The sequence below is a fragment of the Capricornis sumatraensis genome, chromosome 2 (genome assembly GCF_032405125.1).
Source record: "Capricornis sumatraensis isolate serow.1 chromosome 2, serow.2, whole genome shotgun sequence".
Lineage (NCBI taxonomy): Eukaryota > Metazoa > Chordata > Mammalia > Artiodactyla > Bovidae > Capricornis > Capricornis sumatraensis.
In genome coordinates, this window is record NC_091070.1 from 192235419 (window position 1) to 192251686 (window position 16268).

General features: G+C 47.0%; 1 protein-coding gene across 1 annotated transcript in view; it reads right to left on the minus strand.

The window, feature by feature from the left end:
• MROH7 (maestro heat like repeat family member 7) overlaps nt 1–16268 on the minus strand; it is a 40421-nt gene that overhangs the window by 21183 nt on the left and 2970 nt on the right. The window contains exons 2-10 of the mRNA XM_068966281.1: nt 9635–9708; nt 8362–8445; nt 7383–7462; nt 6954–7083; nt 4843–4938; nt 4229–4333; nt 3881–4016; nt 865–977; nt 284–460 (exon numbers count right to left, since the gene is read on the minus strand). Of these exons, the coding sequence (XP_068822382.1) occupies nt 284–460; nt 865–977; nt 3881–4016; nt 4229–4333; nt 4843–4938; nt 6954–7083; nt 7383–7462; nt 8362–8445; nt 9635–9708 (995 nt within the window). The remainder of the gene's footprint in view (nt 1–283; nt 461–864; nt 978–3880; nt 4017–4228; nt 4334–4842; nt 4939–6953; nt 7084–7382; nt 7463–8361; nt 8446–9634; nt 9709–16268) is intronic.

The window sequence follows — 16268 nt, forward strand, 5'->3', positions numbered from 1 at the left end:
ACAGCGGAGCAGGGAGGTGGGAGGAGGGAGAAGAGGGCAACGTGGAAGAGGAGGGCACAGAGAGGAGAAGTGGGGAGACGGGCAGGCACACACCTGCCCCTTCCCTGGAGACAGCTTGTCTGCACTGCCCTCCCGCACCCCTCACCAGATAGTTGAGCTCTTGGGGGCTGATAAGCAAGTTGAGAGCATCTAGAACTCACTCACCACCCACCCTGCCCTACCTGCAGGATTAGCGAGCCCTGTGGGGTCTCCCAGCCCAGCCCCTGTCCCCAGGGGGCCTTACCACCTCCAGCGCCCTGTGTCGGTACCACTCCAGCACCGAGCTGAGCGTGACCTCCGAGGCTAGCTGCATCATCTCCCCTGAGTCCTTCCCCCGAGCCTCGGAGCCACCTTTCAGCCCTTCCAAGGCTGCTAGCAGCAGGTCCTTTACCTGCTGGGGCCCCAGGAAATCTCCGAATTCCTGAAACAAAGGCAGAGAGATCCTGACACACGTGGGCAGACCCAGAGTGAGTCCTGCATCTATACACAAACGCCGCCAGACACAGGCAGAGGTCAGCAAAGGGACCACATACTCAGTTAATCATTGAGTGTCGAACCCTTTGAAGAACTGTGACAAAAAGAGGGAGTGACATGACCCCTGCCCCTCCAGAACTGGGTGCCACATGCTATGGCACAGACCAGAGGGATAGGGAGCCCACAGGATGGACCTATGTGGTTGAGGAAGGCATGTAAAGAAATATAAGGGGGATTGAGCCTAGAGGGCTGGAAGGAGAGGAGGCGGCACTAGGGCGGGCTGGTGCTGCCCCTCCTCCCTTGCCCCCATCCCCCAGGAAGGCCCAGGGCTAGTGGGCAGCAGGTGGTCACCGCAATCACACGAAGAATGTTCTGGCATGGGCTGACAGGGTTGTAGGGCCCCAGGAAACGCTTGTTGCTCTCATACAGCTCCTTCTTATTGGTCTCTTCCTTATCTCTGGCTCCTGCAAAACAAGAACCTTTTCAGTGAGACCTCACTACCTATTTTGTTTCTTAACTTTTTGCTAAACATGGATGTCAAATGTGCATAAATCGTAGGTAACCAGCATGATAAATCTTCTTGATGAGCACATCCGTGTAGCTCTCACCCAAGCCATGAAACAGAACACAGTCAACAAGCCCAGAAGGCCCTCCTATGCCCCTGTTTCAGACCATAATCCCCCTCCCCAACGCCTATTCTGACTTCTAAATCCACAGATTAGAGCTCCTTGCTGTTGGACGTCATATAAATGGACTCCTACTCTATGTTATCCTTTATGTCTTGCTTTCACTCAACATTTATGTGGGTGAGCTTCACCCATATTGTTGCAAGCCGCGTGGGTTCATTCATCCCCAGTGCTGTACAACGCTACACAGTATGAATATGCTACCATTTACTGGCCTGCTGTTCTACTTCTGATAGACATTTGGGTTTTTCCTAGCTATTATAGGTAGTGTTGATATGAATGTTCTAATATATCAAGTCCATGCTTTTTGTAGGCATGTAGCTAGAAGCAGAGGCTTCCCAGGTGGCTCAGTGGTAAAGATTACGCCTGCCAATGCAGGAGACATGGGTTCAATCTCTGGGTTGGGAAGATACCCTGGAGAAAGAAAGGGCAATACACTCCAGTATTCTTCCCTGGGAAATCCCACGGACAGAGGAGCCTGGCAGGCTACAGTCAACGGGGTCTCAGAAGTGTCAGAGACCCAGCAGCTAAACAACAATAGCAGCAACAAGCTGAAAGTGAAATTGTGTCCTAAGGTGGGTAGAGGTTCTGCTTTAGAGGGTATTGCCAAAGTTCTCCACGGTGGGGACCGGTTATGCTCCCACCAGCAGTGTGTGAGAGTTCCGTGGCTTCACATCTTGCCAGTGAATTTTCTGTTCCATTTTTGCTGGGTGTGTGAAAACACCTCTTTTTAAACTGCAGTTCCCTTACCCCTGGTATTCCCAACCTCCCTTTCCTATTTTTTTCTTCTTTCTTTGATACTCATCATCATCTGACTTGCTATATATATTACTTCTTTATTTTGTTCATTGTGTTCTGACAACAAGAAGATAAGCTCAACAGGAGGACTACTGATTTTTTTTTCCTTCTGTGTCCCCAGTGCCTAGAATAGTACCTGCAAATTGGAGATCCTTATGCTCTGCAGAAGGAAACACATTTTAGGCACATTTCCTGAGTCTTATCGTGGTCCTACCTGGATTCCTCAGCATGTACAAGATACAAGACGTGGGCATGAGGAAGGGTCATTGAGGCAGAATAGCATACAGACCAAGCAAGCACACTGCCTGAAATCGCTTCAGTCATGTCCAACTCTTTGTGATCTCATGGATGTAGCCCACCAGACTCTTCTGTCCGTAGGATTCTCCAGGAAGAGTGCTGGAGCAGGTTGCCATGCCCTCCTCCAGGAGACCTTCCAGACTGAACCCACATCTCGTGCATCTCCTGCACTGGCAGATGGGTTCTTTGTCACAAGCACTACCTGGGAGGCCTAGGTTCAGGCAGATCAAGGTTCAGATCCTAGCTTTGCTGCTTCCTACAGTCCAGAGGCCTGCATAAATCACTCCTTGAGAATCTAACAGTGGGAATTAGTCCTTAGAGTCACCACATAAAATACAAAATACCCATCTGAACTTCAGATAAACCAGCAATTTTAGCAAAAGTATGTCCTAAATATACCAAAAGGTATTTACTGTTTTTCTGAAATTTGTATTTAACTGAGTGTCTGATATTTTTATTTGCTAAATCTGGCAATACTAATTGAGTATACACTATTCCTGTCCTCAAGACTGAACATTAACATGACGTATATCACCTTTATCCATCACTCAGAAGATCTATGTGGCTCTTGGCAGAAGGGGAAGTCTCCTAGGGGCTAAATCTTTGCCCCAGATGCTAGAGAACAAGAAAAGCAGGGATACCATACAGATCCCAAAAGACTGAAACTAATAAGATGGGAGGGATGGGGGGAAAAAAATCTTTGTTGGCCCATAATGTGTGGAACGAGCTGGTCATTTTACACATATGATCTCATTTAATCTTCCAAAAAGCTTGTGGTTTGCATCCTACTGTGTCCTTTTTACAAATGAAGAAACCCAGGCCTCAACAAGAAAAGTACTTGCCTGAATTTATATAGCTAGGAAGGGCCAGAGCTAGGTCTGGTACCCAGGTCACTCTGCTTCCAGAGCCAGGGGACTTGAAACAATGTGCCAAGGTCCCTTGGTTTGGAGCAGAGTTGGGACTCTGGGGAAAGGGGGGAGGCAAGTAACAGTCAATACTGCACACCTCTAGGTGCAGTGAGTGCCAGCTGGGTTTCCGTGTCAGCCCTTACCACATCATTAGCTTCCCGCAGCTCTTTCAGAGATGTTCTCCTGCCTACAGGTTTTAGCCACTCCAGATTCCAAGATAGGACCTGTTCTTTGCTCACTCATCCAATACATGTTCACTGAGCACCCACCATGTGCCAGGCCCAGGGCGAGATCTTGGGCACACCATGGGGAACGAGACATAGACTCAAATGAACTATAGACTAACGGGGAAGACAGACCAAACACCAGGGCACTGGGGCTGTCATTCCTGGCTGCACACGGTGGCATGGGAATGTGAACATGAGAATCACAAGTTAAACTAGGAAGGAACAGAAGAGGCTTATATATACAGAAGCATTGCTTGAACCAAAATGTGTTTGTCACCTCTGTCTCCTAGTTCTGTGGGGACTAAACTTCACACTGATTTCCAGACCTCTCTGAACTTTGCGTTGGTCTCGTCCATCTCCCACCAGTGCCTTGTTGCCAAGGGTCCACTCAATTCCGAGGCTGAGTACCTGGCTCAAAAGCCTTGTGTTAGAGGCACGCCAAAGGGCTTACGTTTTTGAAGCTCCAAGATGGTGTAGAGGATGGTAATGCCGTCCAGAGCTTCATGGCCAATCTCCTCATCAGGATCCCCGATGCGAATGATGAGCCTCCCCAGAAGAAGCCCCAGTGCCGGGAATCCCGAGGACATCTGTTTGTGTCAGAATCTTAGGGACTGAGGCTTATAGGTCCAATAATGCTATACAGTAAATGGTGAACAGAGCTAGATGGCCTGGCCCGGAGAGCTGAATCCTCTGAGGAGTGAGGCCCACCTAGGAATCTCGGGGCGGATGCATGGGCTCCCTCAGAGCTGAGAACATTCTCCCTAGCAGTCCTCCCCTCCTCCCTCCCAGAGCCACTCACAAGGAAAGGCGGGGTCAGAAGCGCGTGGTTCAGCACAGAGACACTGATTTTCACAGCCCGTGCTCTCTCATGGGCCTTCCCAGAGTTCATCCAGGGCCCCAGGGGCTGTGGGGAAAAGGGTACGACTCAGAGCTACGAGCCGGATGCTAGCCTCTGCCCCCTGGATGGGCAGGACAGCCTTCACCAATTATCAGGAAGCTTCTGAGGGAGAGCATCAAAGCAACCCACCGCAGCCCTCCTCCTCTTCTTAGAGCATAGGGACACATGGGGTCCAGAAGCTGAGGACAGAACGGAAGACCAGAGGGAGGGCAAAGGTCAATGGGAGAGAGACGAAAGGTGGAGAGTCTTGAAGATAGGCGAGAGGCATAAGCACAAGAATTCAGAAAGCAAGGATATGGGAGCAGCTATCACAGGAGTCGCAGGAGTACGGGGGAGAGGGAGGGTGAAGGAGAAGGAGTTTGGGACACGGCCTGTGAGGGGGGCAGGGAAGCAGAAATCTGGCACAAGATTACATCCTGAAGTCAAATCACTCTTTCTGGGTCCAGACCCCCAGCCCCCGTTCTCCTGAGTCAATTCCCCATCCTCCTCCACCCTTCTCCTCCCTGCCCCCATACCTCCAAGATGCTCTTCAGCCCAGCAGGAGTGGGGTCCTCAACAAAGAGGGCCTTGAGAAGCGTCTGCAGGGCATTCAAGGTCTGACAGTAAAGTACCTGTGAACACGGAGAGGACCAAGTCACTAGGGAGCCTCTGGGGCAGACCCCAACCCCAGGCAACCCCTGATGCGGGTCAGGGGAGGAAGGGCACTCAAGCCCAGGAGCGCTGCTTTCTAGTCCCACCATGTGAGACTAACCTTGATGTGCGATATGGGGCAACTGGCTTCCCCTCCATGGGTTACAGGTTCTTTATGGAGACACTGGTAATTATTATCCGTGAACCCCTTAGCTTACAAGGGCAAGAGGGGATTGCCTCGTAATTGGCACAACTCTATCACTCTGTCCTCAAAGTGTTTTTCTCACTGTGCGAATGAGGACATGTTCTTTAAAAACTATTTATTTATTTGACTGTGCCTGGTCTTAGCTGTGGCATGCGGGATCTTTAGTTCTTTAGTTGAAGCATGTGGGATCTAGTTCCCCTGCCAGGGATTGAACCTCAGCCCTCTGCACTGGGAACTCAGAGTCTTAGCCACCGGACCACCAGGGAAGTCCCAGGAAGAGACACTTGTCCAAGGTCATGGAACCAAAGTTTCAATTCATGAGGAGCATGAGAAGATGGGTGGGAAAATGCTCAAGAACCGTGAGGGCTAGATCAATGGACAACCAGCCCTACTTGTGTTATTGTCTCCGAGGAAGTGTTCTGATTCCTTTTAAAATCACCACTCCTAGATCCAAATAGATTTTCTAAGTTACCCCTTCCAGGAGTCAGCTCTCTCCTCCCCAGTTGTTCCTTCCCCAGTCACACCACAGTCCTGAAATTGCCTTAGGAGGGTGCAGGCATGACACCTACACAAGGCTAAGGGGTGTCTTTGAGGCCCTCTCTCCCTGCCTCTCTTCTTCCCATCATCTCCACATATTCCTTCCAGGTCGTCTTTGTCCAGGCTTCCTGAGTCTGAGCACAACAGGCTTACACCACAACCACCAAGGAAGCCTTGCTCACCAACTCCCTCCTCCTACCTGCCCGTCTGCAGTCCATCACTGTGCAGCACTGACCTCTGCTGGCCTGGCCTGGTACTACAAGAAGGCTGCAGGCTCTCTTCCTACCCATCCCTGCCTCCCCTTTGGGTCTCCTCTCAAGTGCTCCACCTCCAAGACTCAGAGCCATCACACTGCGGCTGGTCTGGCTCCAACTGCTCTCACCTCAGCCTCTGGACTCCAGCCACTCTGCCTTCTTATCATCCTTGCAGTCATCACGTTCTCTCCGTCCTCAGGCTGCTGCACAGGCCATTCCCTCGGCCTCTCGCTCTTCCTTCGGCCACCCTCTTCAGCTAGATAACTCTTCTAAACCTCTCGCCTCTAGCATCACAACCTCAGAACCCCAACACGGTCAGGTTCCCTCCATTTCAGGCTCTTAATAGTATCATGTACTTCTTGCTTGTACCAAGTACTGTTGTAATTCTGCATTTATTTGTATGATACTTTGATAATCTGCCCCTCAGCCCTACAGTATCTCAGCCCTGTACTTCTGGATCAGGTATTAGTTAAAATTTCCTGGATAAAAGGATGTAAGCCTGTGGCTCACTCAGAGCTGAAATATCTCTCCCTAACCTCCCCCACTGACCCCATTCCACATGCAGGGTCTCCTCTGATCACTCTTCCAGGGGCCATCCTGCAGGGAGTTGAAGGTGCTCATGAGAGCCCCTTGAGGTTCTATTTCCAGGCCTCAACACAAACTTGCCCAGTCCTCAGGCCTTTTCTTCCTGATCCTGGCCACTTCCTGAGCCGTGCCAACATCTGCCCACATCCTTCTCATGGGGCAGAGCCCAGCGTGGGCAATGCTTCAGATGAGGGATCCTTTATTCCACAGACTCACTCATTCACCAAATATTTATCAAGTGCTTGCTCGGGCCAGGAGAGGGGAGGTGAATTGCCCAAGCCGCTTAAGTAGGAGGTTGAAGATTCCAATCTACCTCTCATAATGCCCTTCCTCTCCTGCTGGGAGTCCAGGGACGTGCCTCCCTCTGAGGACACCAGTCAGCCCCAAGGCCCTGCTTGGGAGGGCCCTGCCTCACCTGTAAGGCATCTGCCTTGGCCTGGTCTTTCTCCTGCATGGCCTGCACGGTGGGCAGGGAGAACACACTCTTCACGCACATGTTCACCAGCTCTGACCGTTCCTGCAAACCCAGGACAGGCTGGGAATGACTGGGGAAGAGACAGAAAGTGAGGGCATGGAGTGAGGGGGCACCTGAGGCTGGAGGCTGGAAGTGAAAGGTGTAGGGCTGGGACAAGGGCTGAGATTCAGATCCACAGAAGGGTGAAATGAGGTGAGGAGGAGGAGGGTGGTGGGGTACAAGTCAGATAGCCCCGGCAGGGCCTGGGCAAAGGGAAGGCGAAAGCCCCGGGACTAGGAAAGGGCCACGCACAGCAGAGAGGCCTCAAGATACAGGCAGAGCCTGAGGGTTGGGAAAGGGGCTGAGGGTTGGGAAAGGGGCCGAGGTCACCTCAGCCGGGTCAGGGTCTCCATGGCCTGCTGGCGGACGGAACTCGTGAGAGAATCCAGCGGCTCCTCCTGGATCCACTTCTGGATGGGGGACACGGAGGTGTCAATGAGGGGGCAGGCCACCACAGACCACCAATCCCGCAGCCACTCCTCAGGGAATGGGGCCACTCTTCAGCCTGGGCCGGCTCACTCCCTGCCTGGCCTCCAGTGGAGGGAGCCAGCTGACTGCTCTAACCCAGTCCAGAGGCCGCAGTTCAAGGTCTGCAAAATGGGCCTGATGCGCTGCACACATGCAGGGCTCAGCAAGAACTGTTTCAGCAGCCCTGAGGTAGGAAAGTCTAAACCACGGAGCAGCCCCCAAACACTATGCGTGACCCTTGAAAGTGGTCCAGTTGAGATCCTTTAAAATGTCCTTCCAGTTAGTTCTCACTTTTGATCTAGCACCAACACCCAGTAGGTGCTCAGTTAATGTTAATTAAATGAAAGTATCAGAGGCACGGGTGTTTTTTTCTCTCTTTATAGCTAACTATTGATATAATTCTGGAAACTTCAGTGGCTGTCCCAGCCCAGACACTCCGGTGGATAACTGAGAAGTGACTGCATTTAGCAGAAAAAAATGAAGTTCCTTCGGAAGTTCCCCTATCAGAGGAACTATGTGGGGAAATAACATAATGACTGTTCCCGGGGAGCTAAGATTTTACAGTGAAATAACCTTTGGGTTGTGTCCTCCATTGACACAGGTTTTTTATCAGTCACTTGTGAGATATTAAGAGTGAGACTTAGAGAAGGGAAGTGACTTGGCCAAGCTCCCTCAAGGTAGGTGGGGGGCAGTTCAGGGTGGAGCTGAGACCCAGGCCCAGGTATCTGTGCCTTGGTGTCCTCTGCCCACCCCAGCCCAACCCCACCTCATCAGTGGGTGGGCTCAGGACTTCTGCCCCCTCCCCACCCTGATGCCACAGACCCGCGAGCTGCTTGCGCACCATCATCTTCTTTATCAGGGTCTTCTTCTCTTCTTCCTTGTCCAGCACATTCTGGCTCTTCTGGAGGCTGAGGGCACTCCCGACCTCAGGGGCAGTAGAGGGCAAAACCACAGGGTGAGAGCCACATGGAGCCCAGCCCTGGGGCTGCCCTTACACCCGTCTTTGCGCCTGCCACCTGCAGCCAAGCGGCCTGTTCCTCCCCAGCTGCCAGCCCCCAGCATCAGCTCAAGAGAAGTGAGAAACCGCAGGGGAACTTGGGGTGGGTGGGTGGGGGGGGGGGTAAAGATACGAGAAGATGGTGGTGGCAGCAGGTTGAGGATAATCCCTGTAGGTCAGATTTGGGGGAAGACCAGATATCAGATTCAGATTGCAAAGCACCTGTCAACTAAGGGAGAAGAGGCAGGCACTGGTGGGACAGAAAGGGTTCCAACACCTCAAGTTGAAATGTCATCGTTAGTGACACCTCGTGAGGGCCTTCTAGCATCTACCCTTTGTAATGACACCCACTAGTCGGATTAATGCATTCTGCTATCGGAGAGGGAATACCAATACAAATGTCCCATTAATGTCCCATTAATTAATGTCCCATTAATCTATTAGTTCTCTGTATCTTAAGGTAGAAGAAGAAAAAAAACATGAAAGAGATAAAATATATTGTAAAGAAAGCAAAACACGTGTGTCTGATGGGCAGTATGGTGGTTTAAAGATGCTACAAGTTACTTCCCATTCCACCTGGCAAGAAGACAGGTTGTATGGCCTGGCCTGGGCGGGCGCCCTGCTTCTAGACTCTATCTGTCAACTAGGCTCACCCACATTCCATGTGTTACACTCACTACCAGCCTGTCCAGTCTTCTCCCGTTGGCCCTCACCAAATCATGAAGATGCTGGCTTTCTCTGGCCTCCCAAGGCCTGCTACGTGGCCAAGACCTGGGCTGGGCCTGTGTCCTGAAAAGGGTCATTCCCCTTTTATAGACCTTCACAATTCATTCAGTTGTTTAAAAAAAAAAAACAACTGTTATCAAGCACTTAGGATGTGCCAGGCACTGCTCTAGATTCTAGGAATACTGCTGAGAATAAGACAGACAAAACTCCCTGATTTATGGAGAATGAATTCCAGTGCGAGAGACTGACAAGAAATAAGATAAACTAATAAAGCCATAGAGCAGAGAAGAATCCGGCAGAGAAGAGAGAAATGCTGAGGGTGGAGCGGGAGGTGGAGGGAAAGGGCATCCCAGGAAGTCGGTGGCAGGAGGTGGTTTGACAGGAAGCATACCAGAGCCGTTTTGCCGCGATCATCTCTCTGCCCTGGCACCTCCACCAGGCATGAGGCTACTTCATCGAAGGCTCCTGCATGTCACAGTTCCATTGAGGAAAGAAGAGGGAGAGTAAAGGTACAGTGCAGCAGAATCCCATCTCCCCTTCCCCATGGGGCTCCTCCAAGCTTTACTTCCCCAGCAGCCAGACTGAGCCCCTATCCCTAAAACCCTTCAGGGGCACCCCGTGTCCCAGACATAAGGCTCGCATCCTTATTAGTGCCTTCAAGGCCCTGCCAGGTCAGTCTCGCCTGCCCACCTCTGCAGCTCACTTTCCCTTACTCTCCTCTCACTCACCATGCTCCCACCATGCTGGCCTCCTTCCAGGCCCAGCAGGCTTTGCTGCCAGGCCTTTGCACAGCTCTTGTCCTCTGCCTGGGCCTCTGCACTGTCGCACCCCCTTGCCCAGGTAGAGGACAAGGTCCGCTTGCCTGCCACTCCTCAGAGCGGCCTCCCCTGACCTTCAGAGTAACAGCGGGCCCACTGTGATCCTGCTGTGCATCTTTTGGTTCTCTTCTCTTGGTTGTTACCACACTTTATAGTTAAATTCTTACTTGTTACAGTATTGGTTGGCTAAAAGTTCATTCAGCTTTTCTCATAACATCTCACGAAAAAACCTGAATGAACCTTTCGGCCAACCTAATAGATAATTGCTATTTTGTTAGCCCCACAATTCCTCATCTTTCTTCTGGTGGCAAAGCCTCTGTCTTCCCTGCAGGCTATTCATTTCATATAGGTAGGTGAAGCTACGAGGCCCACCCATCACCTCTCTTCAAATAAGGATGGGCTTTACTCTTGAAATCAGTATAATATTATAATCAACTGCTGCTAAGTCACTTCAGTCATGTTTGACTCTGTGCGACCCCATAGACGGCAGCCCACCAGGCTCCCCCGTCCCTGGGATTCTCCAGGCAAGAACACTGGAGTGGGTTGCCATTTCCTTCTCCAATGCATGAAAGTGAAAAGTGAAAGTGAAGTTGCTCAGTGGTGTCCGACTCTCAGAGACCCCATGGACTGCAGCCTACCAGGCTCCTCCGTCCATGGGATTCTCCAGGCAAGAACACTGGAGTGGGTTGCCATTTCCTTCTCCAATGCATGAAAGTGAAAAGTGAAAGTGAAGTCGCTCAGTCGTGTCCAACTCTCCGGGACCCCATGGACTGCAGCCCACCAGGCTCCTCCATCCATGGGATTTTCCAGGCAAGAGTACTGGAGTGGGCTGCCATTGCCTTCTCCAATAAATCAACTAGACGTCAATAAACACACAAATGAATAAAGGTGGATCTGGAAACCATGCTTGCTCAGTAAGAGATTCCCATGCCCCCAGCCACAGTGATTGGTCCAGGTGTGGGCACTTGGCTGAGCAGGGCCATAGAGTCCTTGACTTAAGGCAATGAGGCGAAGCCCAAGGAGAGAGACCCTGGGACATCTTGGCCCCCAACCTTGGTGGCTACTGGAGGATGGAGTCAACAGTGAGCAGCAGAGACATCGCAGTGGTAGTGAATACAGCTAGCACTAAAACCCTGGCTTCTTCTAAGCACCTTTTCCACTAAAGGAAACAAGGCTCCTAGGAGAATCAGGTGATTCTAGGACCCGGGCAGAGAAAGTGCAGGTGAGTCTGAGACAACTTCTACCAGAAAACAAGGAAATGAGCCCAAGAAATTGTGAGAATATGTCAAAAAGACATAAAAGCTTGCTCAAAGAATACTCCTTGGTCAAACGGGGAAAGCTTCAGTATCACAATAAATGATGGTAACAACAGATGATATAGTCTATCGAGTAAACTAAGAAATGGTAAGTCCATGCTAATATGAAAAAAGAAATAACTAAATTGAAAGTCTGATGAGAAATAGGATATTTACATAGTTTCAAAAGATCTCTCTAGTATTTTTTGCATATTTATGACAAAGGGGTGAATAATGACTTTACAGTGGAAAACCTTGGCAGCAGCCATTGAGCTCGAGTGATCAAAGTGACCATCACCAGTAATGGAGCAAATCAAAACCATTCACCACCAGACAGAATGCAGTGAGAAAGACCCGGCATCATGTCTACGCTATTCCCACCAAAGATGCATGACGTGACTCCGACCATGAGAAAACACCCGACAAGCCCCGAATTAGGCAAATCTTATAAAACAGCTGGCCTATGATCTTCCAGAGTATCAGGGGCGCGACAGCCAAGGAAGATCTGATGGCTGAGGGAAACAAAACAGACGAGACAGAAAAGGGCAGTAAGTGAGTCTGACCTGGACCCTTTTTTAATAAAGGACACTTCCGGGACCATTGGTGACATTTGAATGGAGCCTAAGGACTGGATGGTAGCACTGTATCCGTGTTAATTTCCTGATTTTGATAGTTAATCTTTATCCTCTTTTATAAGAAACACATACGAATTCAAGATTGATAGGGTATCATTTAGCAACTTATCAATTCAGAAAAACATTTTATACCGTACTTTCAACTTTTCTGCAAGTTTTTTATTATTTCAAATTTTTAAAAGAATGATGGATAAATAGAGGCATTTTCAGTAAAAATGGAAAGAGTTTGCCTCAGCAGAGCTCACTAAAGCACAAGGGTATACTTCAGCCAAAAGGAGATTAATCCCAGATGAAGGTCTGCGATGCAACAAGCAAACGAAAAAAAAAAAAGAGGTTAATATTTGGGTAAATATAAGAACATTAACTACATAAAATAATAATAATGTTCATAGAGTTAAGAAAAAGAAAAGATAAAATTAACATACATTACCAGGAGAGCATATAAATGGGAGAGGAGGTGTTAAATGAGGTTAACACGTTTAAATCATCTGGGAGGAACATAAATGCATTGACTAGTTTGGACGTTGTGATTAATTAAGTATACACATTGTAGCTTCTAGAGAATCAGTAACAGACTTTAAACAGTATATAACTTTCACACAAATAAGGAAGAAAAGAGGGAGGAAAAGCAACCCAAAAACCAAAGAAGGAGAAAAAAAAAATATAGAGCAAGCAAAACAAAGAATACAATTGCTGGTCAACTATAGGCCAATTAAAAATTTTTAAAATTTTAACTCTGCATAATTGTATTAAATATAAATGAACTGTGGGTTGGAAACAGTATTACCTAATTCACTTTTTTGATCTGGATGCCCTTTCACTTTCTATTTGTTTGTTTTTGACTGTGCCGGGTCTTTGTGGCTGCGTGGGCCTTTCTCTGGTTGTGGCGAGCAGGAGCTACTCTCTGGCTGCAGTGCATGGTCCTCACTGCGATGGCTTCTTGCTGAGCTCAGGCTCTGCTAGGAGCTCGGGCTTCAGTAGTTGTAGCAGCTGAGCTCAGCAGGTGCGGCTCCCTGGCTCTAGAGACAGGCTCAATAGTTGTGATGCACAGGCTTGGTTGCTCTGAAGCATGTGGGATCTTCCCAGATCAGGAATCCAACTCACGTCTCCTGCATTGGCAAGTGGATTCTATACCACTGAGCCATAGGGAAGCCCCAGAAACAATGCTACATAAATTGATTTGTAGATTCAATGAAATTCCAGTGAAAATCTAACAGATTTTTATTTAGTTTTATGGAAATTGACAAGCTGTTTCTAGAATTAAAATGGAAAAGTAAAGCACCTAGAATAGGCAATCCCGACAAAGTGGAGGAGTCTCACTACTAAATATAAAGACTTACTCTAAATCACGGTAATTAAAGGCAATGGTTAAGGATGACAAACGAAGGAATAGAAAGAGTCCAGAAATAAACCGACACGTACACAGTCACTTGATTTACCTCAAGGTGACACTACAATTCAGTGGGGGAGATTATGTGTTTTTTCAATAAATGGTCCAGAGCAATTAGATATTCACATGGGGGGAAAATGAGCCTTTTAAATTCCTCTCTCAAACTGTTTCCCAAAATTAATGCACAATGCATTATAAATTTGATGTGAAAGACAAAATGGTAAAACTTATGGAGGAAAATATAACACTATTTTCATAACCTTTGCATACACATATCAGGATTACATAAAGAACTTCCACAAACCAATAAGAAAAAGACAACACAAATTTCTTAAATGAACAGAAGACTTGAACAGGCACTTCATTATAAAGGATATACAAATTGACAATAATCATATTAAAAGATGCTTAACATCAGTAATCATCAAAAAATGCCATTGAAAACCACATGGAAATGGCATTAGATACCTACACTTTCATGCATTGGAGAAGGAAATGGCAACCCACTCCAGTATTCTTGCCTGGAGAATCCTAGGGACTGGGAGCCTGATGGGCTGCTGTCTATGGGGTTGCACAGAGTCGGACATGACTGAAGCGACTTTGCAGCAGTAGCAGCGGCAGAATGGCTAAAATTGTAAAAAACTGACTACCAAATGTCTGTGAGGATGTTGAACAACTGGAAGTCTCACATGTGAGAGGGTAAATTAATCCAACCACTTTGAAAATTTTGCAGTATCTATTAAAGCTGGACATGTGCTTTTGCTATGACCCAGAAATTCCTCTTCTAGGTGAAAAAGAGTATCTTTGCACTAACATGTACAAAAGGGTTCAAAGTAACTTTATTCATATTATCCAAAGAGTAGAAAAATTCCAATGTCCATCAGAATGAATCAACAAATTGTGGTAATTTCATAAAATAGAATACTACAGAACAATAATAAGAATCAGCTATGACACGTGCAACTGTGGATGAATCCGCTAGACATAATGTTGGGCTAAAGAAGCCAGAATCAGAACAGTATAAACAACAGCAGTTATTGATAGAAAGTTAAAAGAAAAAACAGGCAAAACTAGTCTATGGTGATACAAATCTGAAGAATTGTTCCTTCTGTGACTGTTGATAACTGAGAGCAATCTTGACCCCTATTTGCCATTTGGCCTCTTTTGCTGTCACAACTTCTGTGGGAGGATGTCCCTACTAGTATCTTCTGCAGAGTCTAGGGATGCATCTTACGATGTGTAGAACAGCCCCCATACACCCACACCCACACCACGAAGATCTGTCTAACACAAAATATCAGTAGTGCCAAGACTGAAAAACCCTACCCGAAGAGCCAACTCATTGGAAAAGACTTTGATGCTGGGAAAGATTGAAGGCAAAAGGAGAAAAGGATGGCAGAGAATGAGAAGGTTAGATAGTATCACTGACTCAATGGACATGAATCTGAGCAAACTCCGGGAGATAGTGAAGGACAGGGAAGCTGCAGCCCATGACTTAGCAACTGAACAGCGAACAACCCCAGAAGAAGGGGAATTGATTGGAAAGGATCACAAGGAAAGGTTCTGGGATGCCAATAAAGATCTGGGTCTTGATCTGGGTGGGAGTCACCAGTGTGTTTATGTATGTAAATATTCATCAAGCTGTACGCTTAAGATTAGTAGCGCACTTTACATATTTTACTGATACATGTTATATATCTTGGAAAACTTTTTAAAAGACAAATACAGTTTGAAAATACATTGTCTTTAAAAATACAAATGGATAAAATTATCCTACTAAAAAACAAAGATTGATCCTAAATAGCCAAAACAATCTTGAAAAAGAACAAACTTGGTAGACTCCTATTTCCTCCTTTCAAACTTACTACAAAGCTGTAGAAACCAGACAGAGTGTTACTGGCATAAGGACAGACACAAAGACCAATGGAATAAAATAGAAATAAATCCTCATATATATGGTCAATTGATTTTTGACAAAGGTACCAAGACCTTTCAGTGGAAAAAGAATGCTCTTTTCAATATGTAGTGCTAGAAAAACTAGATATCCGCGTGCAAAAGAATGATGTTGGACCCCTTCCTCACACTGTACACAAAAATTAACTCAAAGATTAAACTTAAAAGCTAAAACTATAAAACTCTTAGAAGAGAACATAGGGGGAAATCTTCATGACACTGGATATGGCAATAATTTCTCTTATTTTTCAGACTACAGAATTATTCCATTTTATTCAGCTCAAAAAAATACAATTCTTTTCTTTTTTAACATGTTGTTTGTTTTTAGTGCTTTAGGGAAGAAATCGTTTTTTAAAAGAACTTTTTAATTTGTATTGGAGTATAACCAAAGGCAAGAATTTCTTAAACATAACGCCAAGGTAACAGACAGTAAAAGAGTAGACAAATTGATTCTCATCAAATTAATCGCTTGTGCATCAAAGGACAATGTCAAGGGAATGAAAAGACAACTCACAGAACGGGTGCCAATATTTACCAATTGTGTATCTGATAAGGAATTAATGTTCAGAATATATAAAGAGCTCCTAAACTCAACAACAAAAAACGACTAAATCTGGGGGCTTCCCTGGTGGTCTAGTATCTTGACTCCATGCTTCAAACGCAGGAGGCATGAGTTTGATCCCTGGTCGGAGAACTAAGATCCCACATGCTGTGTAGCATGGCCGCAAAATTAAAAATAAAACAACCAAATTTGAAAATAGGCAAAAGACATTATACAAATGTCCAATAGGCATACTAAAAAAAATGTTCAACGTCATTTATTAGTCATTAGGGAAATGCAAATCAAAATCACAATTGAAATATTACTTCACACTCTTTAGGAAGGCTATTATAAAAATGTTTTCTAAAAAAATAAAAAATAAAAAGTGCTGGC